The sequence below is a fragment of the Hesperophylax consimilis genome, chromosome 5 (assembly GCF_061612785.1).
Source record: "Hesperophylax consimilis isolate HC1 chromosome 5, BYU_Hcon_1.0, whole genome shotgun sequence".
In the NCBI taxonomy this organism is placed as follows: Eukaryota; Metazoa; Arthropoda; class Insecta; order Trichoptera; family Limnephilidae; genus Hesperophylax; species Hesperophylax consimilis.
The window spans coordinates 38,572,360-38,587,919 of NC_142840.1; the positions used below are offsets into that span (position 1 = coordinate 38,572,360).

A 15,560-nucleotide genomic window follows, 5' to 3' on the forward strand; every position below is an offset into this window, starting at 1 on the left:
TTAGTAAACCAAATAAGCGTTTCTTGGACGATAAATGATGTAGTTTTAACTCTGAGTATAATCACATACGAAAAGAGAACATTTAAAAAAAAATACAATATTTTTTTCTAGCTGTACCTACCCCGCCACGCGTTGTTGTGGCTCAGTCTGTCTGTGCAGATAGAGAAAAAATATATCCGAACAAGAATCCCAACTGCCCCTAACTGTCTGGAGCCAGTAAGACTATGGCATCCACAAGTGGGGTATGTTGTGAGGCTAAATTTTGCTGGGAAGAGAAGGGAATGGGAAGAGGAAGGTGGGAAAGTAACTGGCTATTTAGATCTGGGTACCAAACACGGCCAAAGCTATTTCAAGCAACGCCAACGTTTCAATTCTGAATGGTGACCTTACACCAGGGCGATACTGAGAATAAATTTCACTCTGAAAGGTGCCGCAAATATGTTATATATTATTTAAAATGAGTAACATGTGGAATAACAAAAATTAATCAAATAAAATTTATTTGCGCGTGTCGGGATTTGAACCTGCGACCTCCCCCTTGGTAGTCGAGAGCCTTACCCCTCGACCACGGAGGCCATCAATGTAATATAGACATAAAGGTAAAATAGTCAAATATAATAAAATCAATATAAATAAAAATGTTAATGTTCGTTTGTTCAAAATCTTTAATCTGCGAAAGTCCTTCACAGTTTGCTTTGTGTTTATATCTTTATTATAAAGACATGTGACAGGTAAAAACATGCTTTTTTGAAAAACTGTACAATCTTTGGACGTAAAAACAACACGCACCATTGTTTCTCAGTCTGCAAAGACAGACTGCGCAACGCGTGGCGGGGTACACACGCGCATTTGAATGCAACGTTTTGTCAAAATTTCAAAGCAATCGGTGTAGAACATTAAAAGATTTAAGATTTTAAACAAACAAATATTAACATTTTTATTTATATAGATATATCGAAAGATTAATTTCTATGGAAATGTTGTAAGTATAAGTTCAAAGTTTTCAGTCCTCGTGACTAGGGTTTTCTGTTTTGAGGCGGTTTGTAGTAAATTTTTACATTTTTGTATTTAGTTTCTAGTTGTCCTTACACTGTCTTCATGATATTCTCCCAGCCATGTACTTTAGTTTGAAATAAATTCATTTCGGCTTTTTTATTGATTTGGAACAGCATTATATAGTTCCTTAGCATAGAAATTAATATTTATCTGTTCAAAAGAGACTCCATTTGGAGGTAATTCAACTACAAGCGAATGATAATCACCGGACAATTAATCTCCATCATGAAGGCAATTAAAAATATTCAACAATAGTGGTTATCTTCAAATGGTTTTTACGTGTTGAAGCCATATAAATCTGTTTTTGTAGTTCCATGAATCGTGAATAATTTAATTTGATAAAAAACGTGTAACATTACAAAATATATGAATTATTTATTTAGCAAAACAGCGTGATTTGAACAGAGAATCGTGAACCAAGTGTTTTATTATTATGGGTGTTTTTATGATTTCATTGCGAGTAATTTAAACTCAAAACAGTACATTTAATATTCATTAAATTAAGAGAAACCTTTTTGGTTTGTTTACATCAAAAATAATAATAAATACATATTAGACAATGTACGAGAGATTTATTTATACACGGCCGTCGTGGGAGTATTCAGTTGATATTAAAAATGTTAATAAAACATACTTGATAGTAAAAACAAAAGTGAAATGAACAGACCAAATAATTTATAGACACGTACTAAAACAAATTGTGTGTCCCATCTTTGCGTGCATTCGCTCTCGCTGGATTAATGTGATTTAAAACAGTTAAAAATGATAGTGATATTTTTAATTTTATTGTCTTTCGGCTCGTCAGTGAATTTGTAATTTATTGTCACTTTGAACAATTTATTATCGCTAATCTACTTGCTCACTAATGCTAACAAGAGAACGACGTGTGTTCATTAAGGGTAAACTTAAAATTATTCATAAAATGATCGTTCACAGATGGGGCTAATTTGACTGTTCTATAATAATTACAATAAGAATTTATTCCAGAATGTATGCAGGGATAGTGCAATGCAATACATTCCATATTTTTAAATAATACATAAAATAAGAAAAATAATAATAAAGAAGAAAAATGAAAATAAGATAAACACAACAATGTGTGTAAGCAGCCGTTTATGGAGGATATTTGGACACCCCTGATGGCCGTCTCCAGAGGGCTATCAGGGGAGACTCCATACAGGCAACCATGGCAGTAATGATAGTATTATTTGATTCGCGTAGTCTGCGCCATAAGCTTCCCATGTGGTGGCGGAGAAGCGTTCTGAAAGAGTGCACTCGTCCCTCCAGGAAAATTTCCGTAGCGCTGCAGTATCTCGGTTGGCAGAATAGTTTGCGATAAGCATTATTGTAAGCGACTTTTTGCTTATGCCAATGGGATGGATTGGGATTTAAGAAAAACTTTTTTTGAAAGCTCTGCGTTTAGATATGAAGGTTAAACGCTATCGTTATAATCTACGCCTTCATAGGTGACGTTAATTTAATTATTTTATTAAAATACACTTTTTGCTGGTTATGCATTAAAATATTAAAACGTATTATTTGTTTGCGCGCGTACTCATGCAATATGAATACGAATAGATCGTTTTGACAGTATTAAAATCCAATTCTTTCAAGAAAGGCACACAAATACAATAGTGTATTGGTGATTCAATCCAATATATTGTATTTATATGCCTTTCTTGACAGAATTGAGTTTTTGTAAGGACTGAACTATTTATGCATATTCATATTCCGTATGTACGGGCGCAAACAAACAATTCGTAACAAATAATTATAAGCAATAATTAGTCGCTCGAAATATTAATACAAATTGAAAATATCTCCCGAGTAAAAATAAATACCGCCAACGGGAATTGAACCCGTGCCTTTTGATGTCCAGTCAGGTGCTCTGTATCCACTGAGCTATGTCGGCTTATTTCCAACCCGCCAAATGATTCCATATGTACTAGTACCCCAATCAACAATTCTGCTTATTATATTTTTTCCACCTGTAAACAACCAACTTTATTTTTGTAGGAAAGGCTTTGTTAAAATTGCTAAATTTCTCACTAGATGGCGTCGAGACATAAGATATCTTCATTTATTGGTGAAATATTTTTGACCTGTCAACTATTATTATTTTTCAATTTGTATAAATATTTCAGGCGACTAATTTATTGCTTATTTGTTATCCTTTATGCTATGCATAAAACCTTGTCTTATAAATATTAGTTTATCATTAAAAAATAACAAACAATTCTTATTAATATTTAAAGGCAAAACCTGCGAAAAGTGGTTTTTCAAATTAATTAAATTAGCGCCATCTATGAACAACGAGCAGTTCACGAATGATCTTTTAAATTTCGTGATAATGTGAAATGTGAAAAACTATTAAAAAGTCTTATCAAATAATAGTCGATGATAAATTATTAACCTCAATAAGAACAAAAATATTTGTTACGAAGCTCAAATATATTCTGTTTTTTGCAGCGCGGTGAGATTAATAAAATTGTTATTTTTTTCAAAGAATAAGTCGGATTTCGTACAACGTGTCCATCAACGAAGATTAATCGACTATATACGTAATAATAGACTTAATATGCCAACAGCAAATATTTACCCAGTTGAAATAATATTTGGTTGATCACATGACTTCTTTGGAACTTGTGTTCGTTCACCATACATCTCGCCTCCGTAAATCATAAATGGTTGTTCAGCTGGTAAAACAATTACATAAACAAAAGACATAGAAAAAAATAATCCCTAGACGTATTATCTATGCCAATTTGAAAGAAAACTGATTTCGCCGTCTTTTAGGCGTTTGAACAATCAATGAAAATGATTACCTATTAAAGAAAGAATTTCTGTATTAAGTTTTATTTTCACACGAAATAAGGGAAATGTGTCCCTACTTTGGGCACATCAGACACGCCCTTAATATACGTGTACGTATTTATCTATTCAGTGAAAAAAAATCTTATAAATTATGTGAGTTATTTCAATATAATAAATCAATTTATCTAATATTGAAATTTCGGACAAAAATATTTTCAAAACAACCTGTCTGTAATTGTTGAATTTATTCAAAAAGTAAAGGTATGAATCCTTGACAAGTCAATTTATTTATATATGCGGTTATTGTTTGCGATGTTCATAATTCAGAATCGGGTCAAGAGTAATACCACTCAAGAGTCCCAACTGCTCTCAACCTCTGAAGCCTGTGAGAATCCCAATCGGGGTATGTTGTAAAGCAGAATGTAGATGGGTTGGGGAAGGACACGAGGAAGATAAAGGCGGGGAGAACTATTCAGATCTCGACACCAAACACAGACAAAGCTATTTTAAGCATCGCTTCATTTCTGTATGGTGGTCTCTCACCAGGGTGATACTGAGAGTACCGTCCTATCTGAAACTATATATTAATTTACATGAATTAATTTTGAAACAATGCAATGTAATTAACACTTACTTCTGACGCCTAGATTTGAACCCGCGACCTCTGGATTAGTAGTCGAGAGCCTTGCCCCTCGACCATATAAACCAAATGCTTATGAATATCCACATACACCAGCAAAAAACAATACTATACAAGGGCCTTACTAATGAACGTCTTTTAAAATTTACACAAACGATAAACATCCATTTATGTATCGTAAACGGTTGTTTATCAGTTGCATGACATTTAGCACAGTTAAGTGTCATTTCACTTCAAGTGCGCTTACTATAACAAACTTAAAAACGGTAATTTAGTATTAGTGGTCATGTTCTTAAAAGTATTCGCCAGTGGGCAATATACATAATATAGATCATCATAATAAAGATCCAATATTATAACACTAATTATACTGTTTATTCAAAGTGATGACAAAATTTAGAGTAACAATAACAGCAGGACAGGACAAAACAAGAATATTAAAACTAAAAACATAATATAAAACAGGAGGCAGTTTGAGATCAGAAATGAGAATCTTCTGAGCAGACATTTTAAAGTACAATGAGGCAACCGAAACTAAACAATTACCAGAAGTTTTAGAATATGGCTTATTATAAAATATTGAAAAGAAGTTAAGATTTATCAATGGTAATATTTTAAAAATAATTTTGTTTTAAATTCGTAATGAGATACGGAGTCGAATCAAAGTCGATAAAGTGTAGTTTTTTTAACAGTAATATTGTGGTTTTTTTGTTGTTTGTTTTTGGGGTGTTATCCCGTGTTGCGCTAACTCCTTCTTTAGCCGACGTTTCGGACAGCGTTGCAGCGTCCATCATCAGGGCAGATCCGGTAGATCCGAAGATGTGTAAATTTTGGTAGTCGAGTTTGTGCTTATTTGTTTGTGGCCTGGGCCCGTCCAAGTGCGAAATGCCAACGGAAGTGGCGACATCTTGTGGCGAATTCTGAAAGCACAGTTATTATGTTTATGTATTGTGGTATACAGTAGAGCATGGTGGAAGAAGTCGGAGGCGCCCGAGAAAAACCTTAGCAATAGCGAAGCTTTGCGGGGATCCACTTGTTATTATATAAAGTACACATCAAATGAAAAGGTATCGATATGTACTTTATTTTATCTCGATTCTTATTATATTCTTATAGAAGAATAAGAAAAAAGAGTAAAAATAAGATTTTATTTTATTTCAAATAATATTTTCTCCCCACCAACGTTTCGAACACTCTTACAATCTCCATTGTCTCCCTTTGAAGGGTTCATAACGTACAAAGAAGTTTTTCTCTATTTAATCATTAAAATCAATATTAACCACTCTCAAACGAAAAACGTGAAACAGAAATACAGAAAAATATTTCTTCGCATCTGGGAATTGAACCCAGGACTTTTTCCTTGGAGGAGCGTTGTTATAACCATTAGTATTTTGACCATACCAACTACCGTCATTTTTAACTGTTTTAGACAAAGAACTTCGAATATTATCTTCATTTTCTTAAGGCTAATTTTTTGGCTGCTATTTTTAGGTAAGATTGTGAAATTCTTATCCGAATTAAATTACAATGTAGATATCTTGGATAAATATGTTTAATATGTATGTGACGTCATAGCAAAACAAGAGTTAAAGTTCAAGATATAATTTATTCCACCCACTACGCGTGGAATAAATTACACGTTTGCGTTTAGTTCATCCAATTGGAAAATACCTCAACCTTATTTCTGACCTGATCATACTGCGTGGTAAGAAAGTGACGAACCATTAATTAATTAATTAAAAACCTTGCTTTGATCCGATAAATTAAAAAGATAAACGTTTTTTGAGATGGGACTTGTATGTCCGTGGGTGGACCCATAATTATACGGCCTTGAATACAAATTGTTAGTCCTTTTTTAAATTCAAGTTTAAAAATACATACCAAAATGTTAAAAAAACTGTTAGAGTGGGTTGTTTCGGAGAATTTGAAAAATTTTAAAGTTAAAATTCAACTTCTGTGAAAGATTATTTTAAGTTCTGTCAAGCAATTAGCATATAATGATATAATATCAGAGCTTTAATAGGACTTTCACAGAACCCGAAAATGAATGTTGAAATTTGATGAATTGTTCAAAAGTATTTTGGACCTACTAAGATCTAAAACCAACTTTAGCTCTACTTTAAAATGAATAATTAGCCCAGATCCAGGCCAAATTTGAATACTTTTGATACTTTCCAATCGTCTTCTCCATCTTATTTTCTTCCTCCTCTCGCGTCCCTCCAGTCTCACAATATAGGTATCTACCCAAAATAGAGATACGAGGGATTCCGGCTAATTGAGACTCCTGTTCGGAATTCACTGTTAAAAAAATAAAAATCTAAAATATTTTTTAAAAGAAAGGCAAATATTCCCGGTTTGCAAATAATCCAACAAAATTTTATGAATTTCTTTTACATTACATTCTAAGACACCTTACTAGAGCGTCCCTGTCTGTGAGGCGGGTTGCAGTAGGGGCTGTAGGAAGGAATTTATTAATGAAGGATGTAACAGAAAAACAGAGCTCGTTCAACACACGAGCCGACGTACACAAAACCGGGTTCTATGTGGAAACGATCCGAACGTGTGTTCACGTGCACCGGTGTGCCGGGGATCAATGCTGCTAGATCGTTAAAGCTGGCTCCATTAAAATACTTGCAAAACACACTCAGCTTACCCACATCGTGTCAGTACAATAGGTGTGGCAAGCCGGCCTCTGGGTCTCTTCAAAACCCATGTTCAACCCCTCCTCTCCTCAAAAAGAACATTAGGAAAATTGTTTTCCCTAAGGACCTCCCGTGTAATGTAAAAAAAACTAAACAAACAACACAGAAACTTTTGCACTAACCCAATGTTAGGAATAAGAAAAACACAGAGAAAAGTATTTTAAAAATACCGAACTTTGAAAATACCTCATTAACGGAAATGAATAATTTTAAATAAATACATGGTTATTTTTCTGCTTATAAACAGTTCATGGTAATCGTAAAGGTATGTTGTCCCTTTCTCACTAAAACGAATAAAAAACAGTAAACAAGACAAAAGGCTATATTTGGCAATCACATCACCGTTGGAAATGTATACATACTCGTATAAACACATTCTTAATTTGAATTATTTCGGTCAACTCTAATTGGTGACCTAAACGATTGCTCCCACACAGGAGGCCACTAGGAAAACATTTATCCCAGGGCCTATGTCATCTTTGGGGATGCTGTGTAGGTGTTTTTTTTTAGGAAAGCGAGGAGAGTAAGTTCTGGGAAGAAAATAGGTATGAGGGGTGGGTAGGAATCTAGGGATCAATAGATGGTTACCGGGTCGCCGTACTCAAACCCGCCTGCCGAATTGCTATTGTATATTGTACGATATTGTCTTCATTCTTAATAAATTACATTATCACGTTTATGTAACATAACAAAACCTAACATTGAGACAACAAATACGTAAAAAAGTAATTAAAAAATTGATAATTTGTATATCGCCGTCTTTGCGAAAAATCACCCCAAGGACGCTGTACATATTTGACGTACATTATGTAGAAACATATCAGAAGAGAAACATACTTATACTACGTCGTGTAATATTTTAAATTGACCCGCTATCAATAACAACCCTTACGTAGATGGCGATATGGTTTAAATTCCCGCTTAACAACATCCGCCTGTTTTGATTTATGCAAGAAAAAAACATGGCCAAAAAGTGCCTTTTATTTTATTTTGTGGATGTTCAGGCATAAATATTTAATTTTTTTTCGATCATTTTATAAATAACTTAATTTTACACATTATACAATAAAATTATAACCGAAAATGGGTTCGTAAGTAGGAGATTTTGAACTTTAAAGCAGTTTTCATAGACCTTATACATTATTTTTTCTGGGCTTATAAAAAGACTTATCTAAAAAATACTCGATTATTTCAAAGGCCAAGATGTATTCTACTTGCAGTATTTAATTAAAGCATCTGAAACATTTCTAGGCGACCAAATTTTCAAACAAAAAACACATGATTTTGCATTATTACGTATGGCATCGCCTTAATGAACCTGAATTTATTGTTCATTGTTACGTTCATGCCATCTGCAATTTTAAAACTGGTATATTTAACTTTCTCTTTTCTTATGTTGTGTTCATCTAAGTGGAAAATTATACGTACCATGTATTATGTTCATTTTTGAATGATTTTGGTTATTTATTTTGTTGTTGTTTAAAAAATAAAAAACCTTCGGTTGGCACTGTATTATGCAGTAAATCATATAAAATATTTATCATGTAAACAACAAATTGATAGGTTTCATAATAACCTTCAGTAAAACACGATTGTGTTAATGCGATGTCGGAATACGTGGTCATAAACATTCTAATATTTTTGAATTTCATCTGGGTATATTATCAGGACATACCGATATACTATGAATGTACTTAAAGTTTATTAGGAAATGGCCTGCAATTCCGTTTTGATCAGGATTTTATTAAATCAGAAATGCCGATTTTTCTCTGTGTTGGCTTTTAAGGTTTTTTTTTTGCTCTTCGTTGCTAAAAAAATTTAAAAAGTTTTAAAAACTGCGAAATATGGGATAAAATCTCTTAACTTTATATTTTACACACTCTATAAGTCTCTTCCAGATATGTATAAAAATAGCCAGCATATAAAAATTTCCTTTTTTTGGTTTTTTCTTGTTTGCAAATAGATTACCTACACACTCTATAACTCCACATCCAGATTTGTATAAAAACAGCGAAAGGCTATAAAACATATAAAAACGAAAATATGTAATCCTGTCGTGTTGTATTTTGTCTTATTTATTTCTCTCTCCTTTCTTTCCTTCCCAACAATTCCCATCTATATATTGTAAGTTCCTCCCGTACGGATTGAAATAAAAAAAGTCAAAATCTGATTCGCCAATTATTTCCGTCTTGTAGTTCGTGTTTCCGGACACCGTGTACAGGTGGTTTATCTCTAGCCCAGCAAATAAAAACCTGACCACATTATTCAATCGACAACATAAAAACACGGGTCGTGATAAAAAAACGGCACATTGTTGTTTGGGCAGTCAAGTGTCATGGTCGTTTAATATCATCTGTGGAAGTATTATTTCATCACATCCCAGTTAGATCCGGATAACGACCGCACGTTGTTTTTGCTGAACAGTTCTTGTTTACAAGTTATCGGTTAGTGACGAGTTCAGTTCGGGGAATATGTGGCCTACTAATTTGTTTTTGCTTTCAGTATTACTGATTGCCGGAATTTCTACAGTTGTTGAATCTACTGCACCTGCTGAATGTGGTAATTGTTTTTCAGTTTGATTTATGGAATGTATTCGTGAGCTAAAACTTTGTTTATTTTCATTTGTGTTTTAGAATATAGGTGTCGTTATTTAATAAACGGAATGTCTCAAAATTTAACTTTATCCTTTAAAGCATAGGTTCCCTAACTTTTTCGCCCCGTAGATCACTTGCCAAATATTTTTTTTCCGTAGACCCCCTGCCTGCGAATATTGATTTTTCCTAAAACTATTAACTTTCCATGTGATAATCATTTATTTTTTTCGTAAAAAGATTCCCTTCCCTTGCCTGCCTTACAACCGGGTGGCGATATAGTTCCTCTGTTTTTGCATTGTGCAGTCAGGGGCGCCCTTACAGGTATTACACCAAAGGGAAATGAAGCAGGATAAGCAACGGAAATTTCTTTCTGTAGCTGGCCCTACAGAACTGCCCTTTAAGTTCTTTGTTAGCGCTTATTCCGATCAGTTCTTCTTGTCATATTATATCCAATTCTTCAACGTTGCACTTCCATAGTCAAAATATATTTTGACTATGGAAGAGGAGGGATTAATTTGAGAGGACTCAAATTTCTTTTGGAAATAATATATGTTAAATCCCAAAAAGAAAATGGAACTTATATACCTAGTACTATGTCATTCGATTGTAAACAATCACAAAATCTACAGGAAACTGTTAATCTGTTTGCTGAGTTTTTTGGTGGTGTATATGTTAGTAATAGTGTAGACAGTAAGTACTCTTGTTCTAATTTGGTTGAAAACCTTGATATATCTGACTGTACAGTAACTATAGAGGACGTTATGTCTAAGCTGAAGAGTCTCGATTCCCGCAAATCCTCAGGACCCGATAAAGTTCCACCTAGATTCCTAGTTAATTGTATGCATTCATTGTCACATCCCATACATAAGTTATTTATGAAGTCACTCTCATCAGGTGTGTTTCCTGACCTTTGGAAGTTTAGTCATTTGACGCCTATTTTCAAAAAAGGAAATAAGAGCAAAGTAACAAATTATAGGCCAATATGCATAATGTCTTCTTTACCCAAACTTTTCGAAAGCCTAGTACTAGACAAGTTGATATCTCAATTTAAACGAGTAATCTCACCAATTCAACATGGATTTATTAAAGGAAGATCAACGCTTTCCAATTTAATATTATACACTAATGATATCGTTAATGGCTTTATCACATCATATCAAACTGACTCCATATATACTGACTTCAGTAAAGCATTTGATAAAGTAAACCACAGAATCTTAATACGTAAATTAAAATTGTTGGGAGTGAGAGGGAGCATGTTTGAATTGTTTAAGAGTTATCTGTTGGGAAGGTACTTAGCGGTAAAGGTTGATTCATTCACTTCTTACAAATTTGCGGCATCAAGTGGAGTACCGCAGGGATCTCATCTGGGCCCAATATTATTTTGTTTGTTCATCAATGACATAGTAAATATTTTTAGCAAAGTCAAAGTTCTGTTATTGGCCGATGATTTGAAGATCTACAAAATAATTAAAGATGATAATGATCGCGCTATTTTGCAGTCGAATCTGAATAAACTATTTGTTTGGTGTTCAGAAAATGATTTGCAACAAAATATTAGTAAATGCCAGATTATTAGTTTTTACAAAGGTAAAAATCCTCTTCATTTTTCTTATTTCACTAATGGCGCTAATCTTCTTCGAGTTTCACAGATTCTAGATCTCGGTATATTATTCCACGAAAGTTTACAGTTTAACTTACACATCGATGAAATTACTAGCGATGCAATGAGAATGCTCGGTTTTATTTTGAGAATGGGGGCAAAGTTTAAAAATGTGTTAACTTTAAAACATTTATATTGCTCATTAGTACGAAGTAAAATAGAATATAATTCAACAGTATGGTCACCGTTCTACAAAGTTCATTCTCAAGCCTTAGAAAAGGTACAAAATAAATTTCTTCGGTACATCAATTTTAAAATGAATATTCCTATCGAATTTATAAATTATAATAACTTACGTACCGAAACCAGACTTTTCAAACTATCGGATAGAAGAGTTCTAACTGATATATTATTTTTATTCAAAATTACCAAATCTCTCATTGACAGCCCTGAATTATTTGAATTAATTTATATAAATGTACCTGCCAGACAAACTCGAAGCATAGACACTTTTAAATGTAACAATAACCTCAATACTAACTACTCTTTGTACTCACCAATTCCAAGAATTCATCACTGCGCAAACAAATATTGTAAACTTATCGACATATTTGGTGTTAATAACTTTGAGAGTTTCAAAAAGCAACTAATTTTAGACCTTTTTGCTAGTTATTAACTTGTAATATTTATTAGCTTTAAAAAAAAGGTCTAGCCTTCATACTTTGATTTACTTTACCATATTATTTTCTAATTACCTTATGAGTAAATTATATTTAGCTATTTTATCCATGTACATGTTACACTTATATACATATACTGTCAACTTACTATGTAAAAGCCCGATAATATGGATCAGTTTGTAGAAACATATACTATCACATCGAGATATATCTGTACGCATCGTTGGTTACTGGGAACTAAATTATGAACACTTATAAAAGTGTCTTAACTAAATACGTAAACAAAATATTCGACTCTGAAAATAGAAGAAATTTTTTTTTGCCGAATTTGGACTTCGCAAATTTGTTCATAACGTGGCGAGTAATTTGCGCTCCCATGTAAAAATGTCTATTCATTCAAAAGCAGATTTTACTTTTAAGAACTAAATGGTGATATTATAATGCGAGATGCCTATATACTGTCAGATTGATTTATTGACGAATCACAGTCAGCTTTACCCCCTTCGTTCTTCAACAGTTGATTTTACCCCTCACCTTTAATTTCTAGTCTATATATTCATATGTCTGTGAACCCAACCCAACCCAATGTGCAGACACAATGTATGAAGAAAACATTTACAAAACATATTATCCCGTTGGCGTCATGTATTTTTTATCAGGAGATTTTTTCAATGTGGATGAGTGTTTCAGGCGAACAATTATTGCTTATAAAGATAATTGTTATCCTTTGTGCTATGCATAAATAAAATCTTGTCTTTAAAAACATTAATTTATCAAAAAAATAATATTATTATTTTTCGGAATAACTTATTGAGTAAAACCTCAAATTATAATATTTAAATATTGAAGACAATATTAGTGATTTTTAAACGCAAATCTGAAACAGAAAAATCAGAAAAGGAAACGGTCACATCTGGGACTCGAACCCAGGACCCTTGTCTTTATTGACCCTTGTCCTGGGTTCGAGTCCCAGATGTGACCGTTTCCTTTTCTGATTTTTCTGTTTCAGATTTGCGTTTAAAAATCACTAATATTGTCTTCAATATTTAAAAAAATAATAATTAATATTTGACAAGTCCAAGTATTTCACCTAAAAAATGTATACAATTTGTATCAACGCCATCTAGTGAGAGATTTAGCACTTACAATGCCTTTCTCATATAAAAATAAAGTTGGTTGTTCTCAGGTGAAAAAAAATGTAAAAAGCAGTAATTGTTGAATGAAACACTAGCATATATTGAATATTTTCTCGGGTAAGAAATAAGCCCCCATAGCTCAGTGGTCAGAGCTTTCGACCGGAAATCGAATGGACACGGGTTCGAGTCCCGTTGGCGTCACGTATTTTTTATCAGGAGATTTTTTCAATGTGGATGAGTGTTTCAGGCGAACAATTATTGCTTATAAAAATAATATTATCAAGCATTACATATTTTATATATGTGGAAAGAATAATGCGGATGTGAAAGGGATAGCATGACATCAATAAAAATTCGTTGATTTACGAGATATTGGAACTTTTATTAATTTCTAGAAATAAACCAATCAGTTTTTCAAGTACCACAGCTACAAAATTCAATTTGCTAAGATTCTAATTTACATTACGCAACCCCGAACAGTCCTGCTATTGATCATAGTCCAAAATAAAACTAATAGTGCCGGAGGCATTTGAAAAAAAAAATGTTGCCAGATTCGTGAGTTTTTTTTTGTTAACTTACTTTGACTCCTCATACTAAACAAAACACGTCCTACGCTAACCTAGATATTTTTGAAAAATGTTCATTTTGTGCAGTTTTCAAATATTGTAAAATGTGCTATGTTTTATTTAAGAAAAAAAAAGATTATCATCTAAAGCAAAAAGCCTGCGTGGTCGAGGAGTAAGGCTGTCTACCAGCAAGCCGAAGGTCGCGAGATTAAATCCTGGCGTGCGCAAGTAAATTTTATTTGATTATTTTGTGTTATTTCACAATTTACACTTGTGGCACGTTCCAGAGAGCAAGATACTCTCAGTATCACCCTGGTGTAAGACCGCCATTCAGAATTGAACGTTGCTTGAAATGGCTTTAGCCGTGTTTGGTGACCAGATCTGAATAGCTAGGTACTTCCCCATCTTCACCTTTCTTATGTTTTTCCCCTCATTCAATTCAATCTATTTTCACCCCATCCCCATGACTCACAGCAATGCATCACGATTGGTATCAGAACTCTATTATGGAAACTTTTGATTAGCGATTGCCATATTCAGTTCTCTAATAATTGAATTAACCACTTTTCATACACATCTATACCATGGTCATTTTCATCTTACCTGCATCCCACGAATACAATTTCCACCACATTTATTGATTCCTAGTTCAAAACTTTAATTAACAAAGTCCATTTTACCACAAATCGATAGTTAAAATTGAACGTACTCTCGTTTTAGAATCATCCAAAATACTCATTTTGACTGTCGGATCGTGAAATATTCCCGCATGAATTATTAACGTTCGATGAACTCAAATTTGCGTTAAATTTGAAAAATTGATACTGATTGTGTGCAGAATAAATCAGAAAAGCAATATAGAAGGCATCAATTGAGAAATAATTTCTCGATTGAGTTGGGCAGTATACGTAAAAAAATTAACCTTTTTCGCTATCTGTACTTCTAAATCTATTTTTTTTAAATTAATAATTCTGTACCTGCTTAAAATGCGTACTTCTTTTGTTAAAATATTTGACAGATTTCGTGATTTTAGTTTACACTTAGTTCAGTTTTGGTGTTCATTCCAAAAGTAAATTTCTGATCGTTTCTCTAAATAAAAATGACAATATTTTATCTTTGAGACCAATACTGTCAGCTTCACAAAACCTACAATTGTAATATCCCGTGATTTTTTGCGGGTCTGCGTATCCTAAATATCAGTGAGTGAATGTGAACGGAATAAACATGGTGAATGGTTTATTTTTATCACTTGATGTATTATATAACGTACACATATGATTAATTCAAAGTATGGCGTATTCGCGAATGGTTTTTCCAAGAAAACTTTGACAATAAAACTTTTTTTTCCTACGAAATTATAAATAATTTCCAATCATCGGATAGTATGAGATGAATTAAAATCTAGGTCCATTGGAAGAAAAACAGGAAATGTTTCCTAAAAAAAGGAAAACTTCTGAGAAACTTTATTTTGGTACGGAATCCGATTCTGACGTTAAATCAATATTAATTACCAACACGTCACGATTGAATGAACAAAATCCCCTGTAAGTATTTTTTCGGATCAAGTATTATAAGAAGGTTATTTTGATAAATATTAGATTTTGAACGATATATATATATATTTGAGTTTAAAAAAAGTTTTTTTACTGGAATACATCCATTTTTTCAATGGATGTATTTAATAATAATAATAATAATAATAATAATTGGATTATTTGTAGAGCGCCGTTTTCGTGAAAAATCACCTCAAGGACTAAGGATTGAACCTT

At 32.9% G+C, this 15,560-nt stretch overlaps 1 protein-coding gene across 1 annotated transcript in view; it reads left to right on the forward strand.

Annotated features, from left to right (window-relative positions):
- The first annotated feature begins 9,477 nt into the window (after positions 1 to 9,477).
- Positions 9,478 to 15,560, forward strand: part of LOC149423931 (zonadhesin-like) — a 105,837-nt gene continuing 99,754 nt past the window's right edge. Inside the window, exon 1 of the mRNA XM_089631930.1 lies at positions 9,478 to 9,771. Coding sequence (XP_089488056.1) covers positions 9,684 to 9,771 — 88 coding nt within the window. The 5' untranslated portion in view covers positions 9,478 to 9,683. The remainder of the gene's footprint in view (positions 9,772 to 15,560) is intronic.